A 17,147-nucleotide genomic window follows, 5' to 3' on the forward strand; every position below is an offset into this window, starting at 1 on the left:
TCCCTACCCCCTTCCCAGAGGATTTATGACCAAGCGTTTAAGAGTTACCTTCTGTCATATTTGTTGAATTCATCTCTTTCTTTCCAGTCCCACCAAAATCACTCTAATTAGGACTTCCTCATTTCATCATACCCCATCATTCATTCAACAAAAATTTTTGAAGGCCTGTTATTTTTCAAGCACTGTTCTAGCCATTACGGAAAAAAAAATACAAAAATCCTTGCCCTGGTGAAGCTTATATTCTAATGCAGAGATAAACAAAATAAATAATTAAAATACATACAATATTATGTTAGCTGGTGAAAAGTGCTATGGAGAAAAATAAAGCGGGAAAGGAGAATAGGGCACACTTTAGGGGGTGGGGGATCAAAATTTCCCAGGGTGGACAGTGAAGACCAGAGATGATTAAGAAGGTATCATTTGAGCAAAGACCAAAAGGAGATAAAAGAGTAAGCCATACAGATATGTAGGGGAAAAGGGTTTCAAACAGAGGGAATAGTAGGTAGAGATCCTGCGGCACAAATGTGATGGAATGTTTGGAGAGCAAAAGGGAATAGGGTGGCTGGAGATGACTTTGCAAGGGGAGAGTCATGTGGATTGACACAGGGAGTACACAAGGTCCAGACTATCAGTGGCTTTGGGCCACGATACAGATGTTATCTTTTATTCTGCGTGAGAGAGTAAGGTACTGAAGGATTCTGAGCAAATGAGAAACATGAACTGGTAGGAGTCAATAGATAACTACAGCTGCTGCACTGAGAACTGACTTACAGGAGTCAAGGCTGGGAGCAGGGTAACTGGTTAGGAAGATATTGCAATAATCCATGCAAGAAATAATAATGACTTGAACCGGTGTGGTAGTAATGAAGATGGTAAAAACTGGATGGTTTCTGCATGTATTTGGAGACAGATGGGATGTAGAGTATGTGATGATTCATGTGTGATTCTCACGCTTTTGGTCAGAAAAATTGAAAGCAGGAAGTTGCCATTGGCTGAGATGGAGATGACTTGGGGAGGTGCAGGGATTTTTTTTTGGGGGGGGGCAGTGTGGATCACGATTTCTGACATGTTAAGTTTGAGAGGTCTGTTAGATAGACATGTTGAACAGGCAGTTGGATAAATGAGTCTGAAGTTCCAGGGAGGGGTCAGGGCTGGAGATACAATTTGTACCTTACTTTCTGTACATCTCTGCCAGATTCACCTTCCCAAAGCACTGTTTTCACCCTATCACTTCCCTTTAGAGCTCCATTACTGCTGACAGCAGACACCAAGAACTGAAGGCCATTAGTTGGGCTGCTAACTTCTTATGTGGCCTATCCAGGATTTAAAAACAACTTGAACTATTTTCCAATAGTTATAAATTGGAAGATTTCTCATAAAAATACAGATACTCGGGTATCTTGAAAACATTCAGATGTTTTCATAGATACATATTATGGGAACAATGTCCAGGAGTTATTTCATTTAAACTGACCAGTACCAAACTCCCAACTTAAAAAAAAAAAAGGTGCCCAGATACCATTGCTTTCACATTGTCACATACCACAAAAACACTGCCTTAAATTTAAATGTATGCATTTATATCAATTTTACAAAAACAATTCTAACAAAAAATTTAGAATTCAATGAAACAAAATTTAATTTTAAAACTCATTGTTATTCGTCTTTCTCATAAAGCTCTTGTTAATGTTTTCTTATGATTCCATGTTTGTTTCTTTGCATAAAAAATACTGTTTAACATACTTTGGCTTGTTCCAATACACTCATTTAGCTATATGAGGAGTTCTGTGGAGAAAGAAAAGGGGTGTCAGGGTTGTGAGAAGCTCTGTCTCCACTTCCCAGAGAGCAGTGGCTTGGGTGGTCCAAAATTAGGAACAGATTTTTTTCAGAGAGGATATTGAAAGATGAACAAAGGTTTGCCAGATAGAGAAAAAAGTTCATTTATCTTACTCTCTGGGATTCTGAGGAAATTTTGAGATTGCTCACCTTGGCCTGTAAGTTAAAGGTCCAATCCTCAGACAGGGGTCTGGCTCCTACTCGAAGGTCTGCCTTGCTAGGTTCTGCTAAGTTCTGCTTCTGGCTTTCACTCACACTCAATCCAGTGTGCTCCTGTTCCTTCTGGAGCACCCCCTACTTCTCTATTTAACCAAATTCTTCCCATTCCTCAAGGTCCTTCCCAAACTCCACCTTCTTGGAGCTTCTTCTGACTACTTGACCAAATGCTCATCTCTTCCCTCCTCTATGTTCCCACAGCACTGACTGACTATCCCTCGGGCCATTTAATCAGCCTCTGCCTTTTACTGTTTTATGCACCTTGCAAACCTCTGCAGCCTGTCTCCCCAATTACATTATCAACCTCTTGAGCCCAGTGCTGAATTACTCAATTACTCTTCTGTTATTTCTCCACAGCACGAGGTACTCTGAGAGGCTCTTAGCATATGCTCACAATGCACTTGCAGAATAGAATGGAAATGGTAATACAAATACTCGTTACATAACGAAGTAACAATGAATATTGATTTCTTATTTTCAAGAAGGAACCAAGAAAGGAGTGGGCTGCATAAAGGAATATCTCCGGATCAACTCAATTATTTTCTCTGCCTACTAAACTCCTGCTCATTCTTAGGATCCATTCTGAAAAAAATCCGTCCCCAGTTCAGAACCACCCAAACTCTTCTCCCAGTTTCCTTAGTACTCCCTTAAACACTGAGTCTCATTTCATCTCACCACAGGATGACATTTCTTATAAGCAAATCGTGCCTCTATTCAACACGTAGGTAAAGTTAGATGAGATGTATTGAATTTGGCTTAGGTGTGCAAGAGATTATTAGGACAAAAATAAAAAATGTCCATAAACAATAATCTTAAAAAAAGGAAAGTTGGATGGATTACAATGCTCTATTTTTAATTAAATTTCAAAACAATTCTCAACAAATCTGAATTATATCTCAATTTTAAGGCAATGTGTGTAGGAAAATGAGTGCTAGTACAATTTTCCAGCAGATTTTTCTCAGAAAATGTTTAGATTAGGGCCTACTGCTACTCAGGTTAAATAAAGTTACTCATCTGGATGGAAAAACAAGATATTACGGCAACACAATGCCCAAAAGTGGATAAAGGAAGGGAACGAAACCAACTCACAGATGAGAGGGTGCCATGAATGAAGATAGGGGAATAAACATCTCATGTTTTTAATTAAACAAGTAAACAAACTGAATTAAAGTGTGTGTTACTTCAAATATATTAAATTAAAAGCTGCCTTTGACTCAACACTTCTAATTATCATTTAAAAACATGTTTAGAAATAACTCACAAGAGACCCTGGACTTAGGGTTTCACTCTTAAAGTATTTCCAGTTTCTTTTTAAGCTATAATTCCCCAAACATGTGCCAATGTGCCCTGGGGTGCCACAGTGATCTCACAGGGGAGCAGCAGGATAATTTAAATTTTCAAGGCAAACACAGCAGTACCCAGTGTCGGTCAGACACCACAGGAACTTGATACAGTTCACATTTTTAACATTAGATCGCACTATATTCCTTTTGATGTCATCTTATCTGTGCAAAACTAGGTTTTTGGAAGTTTCTGCATAGCAAGCAAGAATCATGTGAGCATCAATGTGAAACAGGAAAGGGGGGTTGTCATTTCCACTGTGATTCAAAGTTTTGAGATGCTGTTCAGTGCCCCAAAGGCACACATATTTACATATGTCATTAGTAAGTAGTTGTGGTTATTAAAAATGAAATAAAAGTATTTTTCTTTTAATTTATGTATTCTATTTTTTTTTTTCAAACAGCTATTAAGTTTTTAGGACATGAATGCACAGTAAGTTTTTTGGTCCTAAATACTTAATAAAGCAGAATTATAAATATTTCTTCTGGCCTTAGAGTCACCTTGAAAAAATTACTTTGACCCTAAGGGTGTCATGGACTGAGGAACTTTGGGAAACTCTGCTGTAACCTCTAGAATCTAGTCTAGAACATTGTTTTCTTTGAGTTGAAAACACACACATACACCCTTCTACCCCATATAGGATTTAATTTTTATTCTGGTACCATCAAGAAACACTGCTATTCTTAGTTTAATTCTCAAAGTACAGACTTGTGCCCATCAGGCACTGTGGTTTTCCTGGCTTAAAGTGGTATATGAAGATGACAGCTAAAAAGCCAAACCAACCATACAGCTCTCGGCAGTGATGTGTGCAAAGAATTCAGCTCATTCAATTCTTAGCTCTATCCAAAAGTGTAAAGTTTCAAAAAATTGAAAATTACTTCTATAAAGCATATAATGAGTATCTCTAAATGCAACTTAATCCAGGAACTGTGAAAATGAATACACCATGCATCAAGCATTTGGAAGTAGTAGAATACAATGGTTGGAAAACAGAATTTGTAGCTAGCCAAACATTAGATCATTTCCTATATACCCCCTACACACATATCTGTGTGACTTTTGGAAAGTTTTGTGTGTTTGTTTACTTGTTTATCTGTTTGCTATCCTCTTCAAGCATAGTTCTCTTACCTCTAAAACGAGGTTAATAACAGTTCCTACCAGATGAAGTCATGCCAAGATGTTCTAGAAATCATAAAGCTTATCTGGACAGGTACAAAATAATAGCTTAAAAAGAGAAGTGCTACAAGGGAGGTAAAGAGAAATCGCTATGGGATTCAAGGGAGGAAAGAAAGTAATACCACCAGGAGAGAATTAGGGAAGGTTTCGTAAAGGAGTTGCCATTTCAGACAGGCCTTAAATATAAGGTAATGTTTGAGTAGTGGAAATAAAGGAAAGGGCATATGAATCAGCAGGATGAAAAAGAGCAAGGGCACAGAGTCAATAAACATAGGATGTACAAGGAATAGCAAGGAGTTAAATTTGGCAGTAAATTTAAGCCTCATAATGGAGGGTGGCAGTAAATAATATCAGATATGTTATTCAAAGCCAGACTTTGGGTGTCTTTGATGCTATGCCTTCAACCTCTCTACTACATGAACTCCCACAGTGCCTGGTGCCTATGCGATTTCAGTATATTTGTGCCCCGGTGCTTAAGGCAGCACCAAATTACTTGATGTTCAAAAAATAAGTTTTTATTTCTTCAAATCCCTTTCAGTAAAAAAACAGAGATATAAGAGATGTGGTTCCAGTTCTGCCATAAACTAGCCCTGCGGACCTGAGAAACTCATGCCCCCTGTCTGGGTCACAGCTTTGCATCTATAAAATAAGGGGCTTGGTTTTGATGAGTCCTCGAGGTCACTTTTAACTCTGCAATAATTAACTTTCAAGAAGTTATAATTTCATCTAACGTATTAAAAAATCACAAAAGATATGCAATTTTGTCATTTGACCTCCAAATGAAAGACACATCACTATGGTTTTATGGTGATAAATAAGGCATTAAAAAAATCCTCAGGTTTTATGGTGGAAAAAAAAAGGAATACCACTATAAGAAAAATAATTATCATATTTTTCAACTCTAAAATGTATACATTTTTATATTTTGATGTTTCTAAAATTATGAAGTCTTATAGTCAAAAACATTTTAGTTGTTTTTTTTTCTTCTCTTTTCTCAAAGAAATTTTTAAATCAATTATGTCTTAGAATCAAGGCTTTACTGAACAAAAACCCACTGATCACCTAGTATGTGTCAAGTTCCGTGTGTCATGGATACTGTTTGGAGGAAAAACACATTTCAATGTGGCAACAGAGGGCTCTTAATTTGGGGTAAGCTTAGAATATCATGGGAGTCAAGGAATGGTAAAGCCTAGTCACATGGGTCAGTAGAGACTTTCTGGAGGAAATGACATGGGTTGAGTGATGAAGGACTCATAGGAGTTAACCAGGTAAAGAAGAAGCAAGTACAGCCAGAAGGAATCATGTGAGCCCCAGCATAGAAGGGCAGGGAGGCGATTTGGAGCCACTGTAAGAGACCTGGAATAGTCAAGGATCATAGGGGTAAGGGATGAGATTGGAATGGGTGACAGCGGCCTGATCAGTAAGGACCTAAAATTTCGTGCTCAGAAGTTTAGGCTTTAATTCTTAATCTGACACGGAGCCACTGAAGGATGTTAAACTGGAGAATGACCCCATGCTGAGAAGTGTCACCGTAGCTGTCCTATGGATTATGGACTGATGTGCAGGGCATTCTGAAGAAGGGCTGGGCATAAGGCAGCTGGTAAATAGTTCCCACAAGTGGTGAAGAGGATGTGGAAATTGAAAGGAGGGATAAAATGGGGGTACTTTACAAGATAGAAAAGATGGGATTTGAGTAATTCCTGAGAGTGGGAAACTAAAGGAGGAGAAGGGTAGATGTTAAAACCTGAGTTAGTTCCAAAGAGTAACTGAAAATCATGTAACTTCTTAAGCAATTCCCAAGTAGCCAAAGAAGTCATTGGAACTCAACTGCTCGGAACTCCAGGCTACAGTCCTAGACTTAACATTGCAAAACTGAAGAACACCCTAGTGCACTATCCTAGAAGATGAGGATCTTTCCATGATGGAGTAAACCTGATTCCAGCATCTGGAGCAGTGGGACCTCCATAAATCTCTGGGAATGCCTATCCCAGGAGCAGAGAGTGAAAGAAATAAAAAGGGAGTTCAGAGGATTCAGAGCTTTGAAGGATCCCCCAAGTGAAACATCAGAAGTGGTGGAGAAAGAACTCTAAGCCTACTGAAGACAACTATTCTCAAAAATTTATCAGGTGAGTGATTATTTGGTAGGGAAAGCCAATCCCAGTCACTGCGTAACACCAAAACACTTTTACTGAGCAACTACAATTTACCAGGTAGCGTGTTCTACTTAAGCCTTATGTTCCAGCTTCCTCAGCTATAATAATGGAATAAGACCAACTTGCTAGAATTATTATGGTGTTTAAACTACAAAGATTACTTATAATTGTAAGGAATTATCACCCTTCTTACCCTTAATCTTTGTGTTAACATAGACATCCTTCCCTGATTTGTCTACTGCTTCCCTCTCACCACCTCCTCCTCACACCTTGTAATTTCCAGCCATGCAGAGCTTCCAGTCTTAACTCATGTGTCTTCTCACCTCCATTACATAGCTAGGGTAGGTTCCTTTGTTTACATTCTTCTAGAATATTACACTTTTCTTTCAAAGCACTTAACACAGTAATTAAAGAATCATCTCCTTGATTATTTTTTAAGTACCTTGTCTCACCAGACTGTAAGATTCCGTATGAGCAAAGATGAATCCGCCTTTTTGATCCCTAAATCTTTCTGCTTGTTGAGCGAATGAATAAATTTTCCCAAGCAAGATCTTACACCTCTCAAATCCCTATGTTTTAGAATTACTTTTTAAATAAAATGCAGCAAATAAAACAAAAGAAAAAATTTAAGTGCCACTTCAGCCCTCAATTGGGAGTTACCGTGTTCCTAACAACAAAGCCACAGTGAGATGGATCTTGGGCTTCCTTTTGACCTGCACAGGATTCCAGGATTCCAGTCACTTCTTGCTCACTTGAACCCCACAAACTCCTCCCTCGATAGCTCTAAGTCTCACTATCTGCCCTTCTTCTAATAATCCACCTTCCGTTCACCTCTTTCATTGTTCTTATCCTTATGTATATCCTCTTAGACCATGGGGGGAGTCACTAAAGATGCTTTCGGAAGATAAACCTGGCCTTGGTGCACATGAGAACTGGAAGGGGAAGAGACCAGGACTAAGGTGGCTATGAGAGCAGAACAAGTCAGCATTAAAAGTACAGAACCTGGTCTAGGGCAGCGGCAGGAGAGGAGTAATCACTCTCTGAGTTGGAAGTTGATGGCATGTGAGGGTCAAAGGAGGAGAAAAGATACCAGAGGTTTCACGTCTAAGTGAGTAGGAGAAAGGTAGTATGGTTAACACAAACTAAAATTCCGGGTGTCTAGTTCAGAAAGATGCTTAGTTTAGACTTACAAATAGCATCATTTACTAGTTATCATAAGGTGGTGTGATTGTGCATATTTTCTGTTTGTATTCTTTTTTTTCTTTTATATTTTCTGATTTTGCTACATTGAGCATATACTGCTTTATTAATAGAAGGAAACAATAATCCAATTTTAATGCAAATTTTGCTGTAGGCATATTGATCTTGGGGGATATGTGAGATACCCTAAAGGAGATGTCCAGCTGGAACCAGGACTGAAGTTCATGAGAAGACAAGGTTATAGGCAAAGTTTTGGAGTCACCAGTGTAGAGTTTAAAGCCATGGAATGAAAAATGAAATACCCAAAAGATGGAGATGGAATTAAAAAGGGGCAGAGGATAAACTTCTGTCTCAAGTTATACAGCCCTGAAATCACTCACAGGGAGTAAGTGATACTGGGTAAGAGCCTATGGAACCTAATAGTTCCTCAGAGGCCTCGTCCAGCCTGCTCAGGTTTAGTCTCAGAGAGTGGAAGGATGTGGTGTGGCGAGAACCCACACTGTACCATCAGAGTACTTCAAAGTGAACTATATCAATACACTCTACTAATTGTTACAGTGATTTGCTTATGTCCTCATGTCCACTAAACTGTGAACTTCTTGAAGTCGGAGATCAAGTGCTATTCAATTCTGTATTTCTCTTTGGTTTCCCCTCACCTAGCACAATGCCTGGCACACATCAGGCATTTAATACACATTTGCCAAATAAACCAACCACACCTATAAGACCTACTCCTCCCCACTCCCTCTGTTCTCTTAAATGACTTAGCTTTCCTTTGGCAAGCTGCTACCTGCACTCCTGTCAGAACTGGTCCTCTAATGCCTAGGTGACAGGACACGTCCCACATGCCTATGCCCACCCCTGTCTGATAGATGCAAACTCCAGTGACAGCCCCGGAAGAAGCTTTCCTCATACATCCCTTGTCTTACTTTGAAAGTTCACCATTTTTGCTCAATGTACACATTATTTGCCTGTAAGTACCTCACATGTCATTCCACATGGTGTTTAGAAAAGGTGTAATTAGGCAATAAACTGCACAGTAGAGAGTGGCCCAGACTTGACATGTGTATTTTTCTTTTTTTTGCTTGGTACACTGGTTGCTCAATTTAGCTCTTTCTACATTTCTAGACCTATTAACCTTAACATTTAAGACATTTGAGTCTTATAAAACTCCATGGAGAATTCCAGCCTTTTAGAACTAGGTGCTGAAGAGAGTCAAGTCCCAACCCTTCATTCAATCAAAGTTCACAACCCATGTGAAAGCACTTTACAAAAACACACCACTGCAATCACATGAGTTCTAGCCTGTGGTGTGGGGTGTCAGTCGCCCTCCGGCTCCTGACTCCGGGCCGGGTTGCCTGGACCCCATTAACTCTGCCTGCTGGACAGTTAATACACTCCAGTGCATCCTAATCATGTGGCTTACCTGATAACGGTAGATATGCCCTGCATGAAAATATTTTCCTTACAAACTGGATCTTGTGTTAAATGTTTAGAGGCATTTGTTAATTAGTGGAGCACTGCAGCAAATCTTTTACATGGTGAAGAAGCACTGTTTAAATTATCTGCCAAATTAATTTGATTTTCTACTATACTTATTAAATCCAGGGTTGGTTCCATCTCTGCCACTTGCTGGCTCTTGTGACCTTGCGCAAGTCCCTTACCTCCCTGATCTTTGATCTTCTCTAATATAAAATGGTTATAAAACCATCTGCTTTATCTACAACCTCGGTGACACTGGGAAGATCAAGCAGGAAAACGTAAGCAAAAGCAGTTTGCAATGATAATAATTAAAACCGCAAAGGTGATCACTAACATCAATTCAGCATTTATTAGGTGCCAGGCACAGCTTCACAAGGATTTACTTGTTTAATTCCTTTAACAACTCTAAGACATGCATTGGGTTATTATTCCTATTTTACAGACAGAAAACCAAGGCATAGAGGTTACACAGCTTACATAAGTCACAAAGCTGGTAAGTAAAGAGGTTGGGATAGACCGGCACATACTACCCACCCCGTGGGCACAATGAGAATATTAGAGCTGATAGGGACTGCAAGAGATAACACAGTCCAAATGTGTGACATCGCCAGAAAATAAAATATTTGCCATTTTATAGACGGGACAACTGAGGTACAGCTAGGTTTCAAGGCTTCTCCAATGTCAAACAGCACCTGAAATATTCTATTTTTAATTGAGGGAGGCAATAGAGCAAAGCTGTTAGGAATGTAGGCTCCAGAATTCAACTGCCAACTTTTAATTATCAGAACTACCACTTAACCAGTTATTTCATTGAGAAATTGAAGAGTAAATGCAGCTGGACAATTGTAACAATCAACGCACAAGAAATGTTACCTACTATTACTATGACTGTCTCAATTCCTGCATCTGGGTCCCAAGGCCCAACAAAAGTTTTAAACAAAGTTGTATAGTTCTCTTTGTACAGTTTTATAGAATATTTATAATATAATTATATACAGTAATTATAATACCTGAATTTGAAGGGTAGGAAGGAAGGAGAATTTGAAGTGTGAACTTACTGTTTACCTTTTTCCTGATAACTCTTAAAAAGAAAAAAGCCTATAAGTTCACATTTTTTTAAGAATCAAATTTTCAGAAACGGATTTTTCATTCCATTTCCTTCCACTGTTTCTGCACAGTGGTACTGAGTAATATCCAAAAACCAACACAGAATTAGTTAGGGAAAGCAAGGATAACCCCTCTAGTAAAGAGGCAACACCTTTAAGGGGGAAGAGGGCCTAACCCCTGTAGATCAACTTGGACCAGTCACTCACCGGCCCACAGCCTTAAGGAACTTGGCTTAATGTCAAGTCAGACAAAACTGGGTCAAATCTGGTTCTTCCACTTATTAGCTGGGTGGCCTTGGGCAAAGTTACTTAATTTCTCTGACTCTTCATAGGCTTCTAAACTCACAGCTGACCCAGCTGCAGTGGAATCACTGGGATCCAGGGTAACTGCTGTTACCTAAGCATTTGCAGAGTCCATCACTTCGGTTCCAAGGCTTACTTTGCAGGCCCATAATAGACACTTTTTGGAGACTTTTAGGATCAGACTGGCCAATATTAGTGGTTAAGAGGAATTGGACAAATGGGGCCATAACTGGCATTAAACCAAATGAATGTTGAGAGTCTAGCTGAGCAAAGATTCACTCTAGAGCAGGCAGATCTGATATCCTATCAGGACAGTGCAGGTGATGAAAGCTCCTCTCTACCTCATCCATACCCCCAACTCTCTCCAAGCTGGGCCCATCACTACCTAATCTTTCTAGATGCATAACCACAGTTGAGCACAAAGGAGGGAGAAAGGTATTCTTATCTCTGGACAGGTAGGCTGGGGTTTGAAGTTAGTATAAGGTACACTTAATTGACTAGTGCCTGGGTGAGCAGTTGGCACTGAATTTCATATGAACTCACTCCCCACAGGACCACCTCTGCAGTTTGAAACATGTCGGTATTAAGTCCCAACCATCATTTTCCATAATGGTCCAGTTTCCCCCAACCAGCTTTGTCTGCTGCCCAATCTTTAACCAAAGCCCACAGAACCTTTGGGCTTAAAGGCTACCGAAGAAAGAAAACCACTGAGCATCAGAGCTCTGGGAGAATGAAGTTCTCTGACTAGGATACCGCCCCCTAAATATAGAACTAACTTTACAAGGTCCCTCAGATTTCTTATTTACACAGACATCTCTGACTATAGCCCCCATAGGGAGGCAGCATTAATTGCAGTCCAGAACCAAGCTCAGGAGGCATTTTAAAGCTTGGGAGTTAAATTGCTCATGACAGTATGTTGTAATATGGATGAAGCTGAAAAGTGGTGCGGGATGTTTTGGAACAAAAAATATATACAATATTGGGACCATAATTTATTAGGACTTAATCAGAAAATATAGATCATGTCCTTTATACTTTGTCTAGCACATATTCATATTCAAAAATGATAGCTGGTGTGATAATTATCATTGTAGCTCTCCTAGGAATTAGGCACTATGGCCCTTAGTGAGCATTGTCGATCACTGTCTCATTTGTTGGGAGAAAGAATTTTCCATGTGTACAGGTATGGAAACTGAGACAAGAAGTTAGGTAACTTGTCTAAGTTCTCCCAGTTCATATGGGGTGGATCAAGGATTCAGAAGGAGGCAGCTCAACTCTGAAACTTGGGCTCTTAATCTCCATACCCTTCCTCCTATGTCCCCTATAAGGGAAGGAGACCTCAACATACAGACATGATGTAACATGTCTGAGGTCACACAGTACTAAGATTTGACACAAATGTTCAAATTACACCTATATCCCCTTTTAAATAGGAAGGCATTCCAAACTGGAGTCCTGGAGACTTCTAGGCAGCTGGAAGAATTTTCAGAGACCAAAGCATGCAAGAACAAAATACGCAGACCCATAGTGGACTTTCTAGATGAAAAGTCCAATCAGATAGTGGCTGATGACTTCTTCCAGTCTCTGATAACCCTGTGCTACAGGAGCTGCTGAAGTTGCTTCTAAATGCATGAATCTGTCCACAAGCCAAAAGATTTATCATAAGACCTGGAAGCTAATGATTAAAGAGGCACTGAGTCTCCAGAACCAGAAAAGCCCTTTCAAAATTTCCACATTTGTTCTCGCTTCAAGCTATGATAAAGTATTTCCAGTCAAATGCATCAGCTGAAATGAACCTTCTATCTGAAAGAGAGGCAGCTAGTTCAGGCCCAGCATTTATAAAGATTCCTGGTGCCACAGACCATGACATGGTCAGAGATAAAGTAGGGCCATGTGAAGCAGTTTACGGAAATCCCAAATGATCCTAAAACTTCTGAGCAGGAAGGTTCCTGGCTGATCATAGTCCAAACCCTCTCCTTTTACAGGGAGGAAACTGAGCTGAAGGGACTTGTCCAAAGTCTTGGAGCAAGTTTATGAGGGCAGCGCCAGGATGTGTAGTGAAGAATTGGACGTGCCCACATTTTTACAGCAGTAGTCAGAGTGCTCAGTCTTGGAGCAGACACCTTGCACTCTCACTATTTGACTGGGCCTACTTCCTGTTACAATCCCTTGGAATACACTTCTGATTCAACATGAAGAAGCTTTTCATTGACTAGATCTCACAAAGTAAACTTCGGGAGGGAATCAAGAAAGCTGATGGCTAATATCATAGGCCCTTACACAAAAGCAGCCTTTTATAATACATGCACACCTTCCTTCTGTTAGACTACTGAGAGCTAGAGAGATGGAGAGACAGAGAAATAATACTTTGTTTCTGAAAAATATACAGAAACGGCCTTCTCTTCCTCCCAGAGAACCCCAAACTCACTCGACTAAAGAGCAGAAAGGATATTGGAAAAACCTAAGCGACTGAACACAGGAATTGGCAAACTCCCGCAAACTCCACTGGTCACCAGGCTAGGGGTTTCCCCTTGGTCCGCCCAGGCGCGGAAGGGCGGGAGTGACCCTCAGGGTAGTGTCATCCGCAGGATAACTCGCGCCTGGAAAACCAAATGGAAACGAGAACCCAAGATAACTCCACACTCTCTGAGTCGCTGGGGAGGCCGGAGGTGGGCAGACAGATCCGAGGAGAAGGTGCGGGAGGGAGTTAACAATACCCTCAAAGCCCCCAGGGAATGCATTAGAAGAAGTTTCAACAGAAAGGGAGAATCTTTTAATTTGAAACCAAGTTTCCAACCCACCGGGAATAGACTCTTGGAAGGCAGCACTCCAGAGATGTGGGTTACATGCTTGTCTGCAACCTGCTACCTCGGTACTGGAGACCATGTTAAGAAGCTCTCCCGCCCCCAACCCTCCTCTTCCGAGGCTTACCTGCAATGTCCCAGAGTTGCAGGCGCACCACGGTCTCCGGGTCCCAGTGGAGCACCTTGAGCGCGAAGTCCACGCCGATGGTGGCCCGGTAGTGCGAGGAAAAGTTCTGGTGCACGTAGCGCTTGATGATGCTGGTCTTGCCCACGCCCAGGTCGCCGATCACCAGCAGTTTGTACAGGTGCTCCTTGTGCGGGGCCTGCATCCTGGCTGCCCGCCCGCCCTGCAGTGCCGGGGCGGGGAAGCACAGCCGAGGCTCGGCGCGGAAGAAAGACTCCCGCAGCGCAAGGGTGCGTGCCCGCGAAAGGCGGCGGCGGGGCGGGGGCCGAGGCTGAACTCCTCCCCGTCGGCGCGTAGAAACGCCCCAGAGAGGCGCCCAGGGGTTAATTCTCCTTCCTGCCCTACGCTGCGGCTGCTTTGGAGAGGGGTGGAGACAGGAGCGACTCTCCGGACTGGAAACTAGGGGAGTTGCGTGTTCATGCCTGTTGCAGCGCTTATTTGTACAGCAATTTACAGTTTCCAAAGGGCTCTTCTCACCTGTGATCCTGTGACATGTGGGCTTTATTGTGCCTGTTTTGCGCGCTTGAAAACCGAGTGCCAAAAAAGTTAAGTATCTGTGGGAGATAATGCAGTCAGTGACAGGCCCAGCTGAACACAGGTCTCCCGCCACCACCCCACACTGTAGAGAGCATCGAGGAAAGGCAGCTGAGAAAAAAATATCAGGAGGAACAAAGATGTGGGTTTGAGTCCTGCATGTCCTTGTTTTTGAGGTGAGTGAACTTAAGCAAATCTGAGCTCCTCCAGCCTCAGTTTTTTCTCACTGAAACAGGAATGGTAATGCTGACTCCAACTAAGCACTTGCATACTATTCCGTTCTTAAAGGTATAAAAAGATGTCAGCGGGACTGAAAATGCTGAGGGCATCCGTGACGAGCCTCCTCTTCTCTCCTAGTCTCTGAGCAGCACTGAAACACATCTTAAACAACTGGTCAGATGTTTCCCCTTCTACATAATAATATAGGTAGCATGTATTGAGCACTTACTGCATGCCAGAGTTTTTATACATTATGCCAATTAATCTCCCCAATGATCTATAAAAGGATACTATATTCTTCTCATTTTACAAATGAGGAAAACAAGGATTAGGCATTTTGAGTAACATACCCAGGGTCAAACAGTCAGTGAGGCAAAAGTCAAATTCAAACCAAGATATTTTGGGTGCCAAAGACTTTTTTCATTCATTCATTCATTCATTCATTCAACCAACATATATTGAGTGGCTACCATGCACCATGCACAGTGCTTTGTGCTTGTGATGATACAGAAATAATAACACAGACCAGGATTCCTGGCCTCATGAAATCATTTCTTGTGGGTGGAGACAGACTATGCAAATGAAAATAAGTACAATGTATAATGAGCATTCTGTACAAAAAATATTTGTAGCTGAATATATTGGGAATGCAATTTTGTACACAGTATCCATTGCGTCTTTCCAATTGCCTGAAGGATACCTTGCTCATCTTATGAATGAGGAAACCAAAGCTGAGAGTGGCTTTCCCATTGGCCACACAGCTAGTAGTGTTAGAACAGGGATTTAAACACAAATGTGTGAAACTGAGAAGAGGAAGTTCAGAATGTCCATTGTCTTTCTGCCTTTCTCCTCCTACATTTCACCCAGTATCCTTCAGCCTCCACCAGCCCCTAATGAGCAGAGGGATACCCTAGATGTGTGACTAGACAGACCACATAACTCCTCTGAGCCTCAGCTGAGGCTAATGAGAATAACATCTTCTAATAGAGTTGTTGAGATGATTAGAGAGAATGTGTATAAGATGCTGAATAAATGGCAACTATTAATGGGAAATGAGGGACAAGCCATCCACACCATGTTCTTTGATGTAAACACTGTTGACAAGCATTGTGTCTTGTTCAGCTTTATCTCCTCTCAGGGGGAACTCAGAAGCTTTGTTCATAATGGACACTAGGTGAAGGTGTGTAGAATTGCATTGATTTGAGTTTTATCGACGTACTTAGATAAATAGGCCTCACTCATTAGTTTCTTCCCACACGGACACATAGGTAGATTATCTCTAACAAGTGAGACAAGTATTCTGCCTGCTTGAATTATTGGCCAACACTGTGGCTTCACATTACAGGGAATGAAATTCAGGAATCTCAGATTCTTGAGCAGTTCCTAGAGCCTACAAAATTAGAGATGATGACTAAATATGACCCTTGCCAAATGTAAAATCCTGGTCTTTAGCTCTAAAAGACAAGTTTCTTCTGAGCAAAGAGCTGATGGTGGTAAAAACAAGAAGAGGGGATAGAAATTTGAGACATAATGGGACAGGAGCTCAAAGTTAGGCCTCACCCAAGTTCTTTGCAGCCTCCAACTTGTTTTTCGCCAAGTCTAAGCTGAATCCTCCTCCCCCTCACCTGGTCTCCCCTTCTGAAGAGGAACATATTGGAGCATCAGGTAATTAGACTTATGATGAGGGACAAGTAAGGCAAGATCCATGTTTTCTGGGGCCTGAAGCATATGAAATTGTGGGTATGGGGGTGCCTTTTAAGCAAATGAATACAAAATTAAAAATACAAAATTAGTTTCAGGATCTTGGAAGGTTCTGAAGCTTTATCTTCATTGCCTCTCAGGTCATCTTCCTCTGGGGACAGGAGATTCCCCTGTCAGAAATAGTGGCCAACCACAGTGAGCAAGCGCCTGGCTAGGCAGGAAGTATGTGCAATTTGTTTCCAGAAGCATTCATTTAGGTCTCATGACAGTTCTTCACAGTGGGAAAAAATACTTTCGGTTTGTATTTTTAAGACTTTTAGACTAAAGTGGCTTGGTGGAGCACCCCAGGCTAGCAGTTCCATGAAATCTTTGTTAAAGGCACTCTGACTCTTAACCTGAAAGTGCCCTGGGTAAATGAGGGAATTGGGTGAGATCTCTGGAGAGTCCTTTTAATTCTAAAATATCAGGATTCTGGGTTTTCTAGACATCCTTCAGTAGGAGTGACACCCCAGTTGATTCTTATCATCCCACAGTGGCACCAGTACCCAAGAGGTGGAGTTTTGTATCCTCCACTTCATTTGGCCTCTCTTCAAACATTTTGCTATATGAGGAGGGCAGGAGGATTTAGAAGAATGGCTGTGGAAGGGCTATTTCAAAACAAACCTTGTGCCATAGTTCTTTTCTAGTTTCATGCCTCTATTCTTTCCTTAGCCATTGCATATTTTCCCCCAAGACAAAGGCTCTCCAAGGACATTGTTTTGGAGAACAAACTTTTCTGTGCTCACCTGCTCTGTGATTTGAATTTATTTCCTCTTCTCACAATTCAGCTGCAGACAGGGAGCCCTGGAGCTGGAGACAGGCTCTAAATTGGACTCAGGCCAGAGAGTCTTCA

General features: G+C 41.3%; 1 protein-coding gene across 2 annotated transcripts in view; it reads right to left on the reverse strand.

Annotated features, from left to right (window-relative positions):
- Positions 1–17,147, reverse strand: part of RAB38 (RAB38, member RAS oncogene family) — a 183,744-nt gene that overhangs the window by 52,018 nt on the left and 114,579 nt on the right. Inside the window, exons 10-12 of one of the 2 annotated variants that reach the window (XM_037841006.1) lie at positions 17,041–17,142; positions 16,115–16,192; positions 13,745–14,355 (exon numbers count right to left, since the gene is read on the reverse strand). In XM_037841006.1, the coding sequence (XP_037696934.1) occupies positions 13,745–13,946 (202 nt within the window). In that variant the 5' untranslated portion in view covers positions 13,947–14,355; positions 16,115–16,192; positions 17,041–17,142. Of the gene's footprint in view, positions 1–13,744; positions 14,717–16,114; positions 16,193–17,040; positions 17,143–17,147 lie in introns of both variants that reach the window. The other variant, XM_037841007.1, reaches the window with a different exon arrangement.

This window comes from Choloepus didactylus, chromosome 6, assembly GCF_015220235.1.
Source record: "Choloepus didactylus isolate mChoDid1 chromosome 6, mChoDid1.pri, whole genome shotgun sequence".
Taxonomy (NCBI): Eukaryota; Metazoa; Chordata; class Mammalia; order Pilosa; family Megalonychidae; genus Choloepus; species Choloepus didactylus.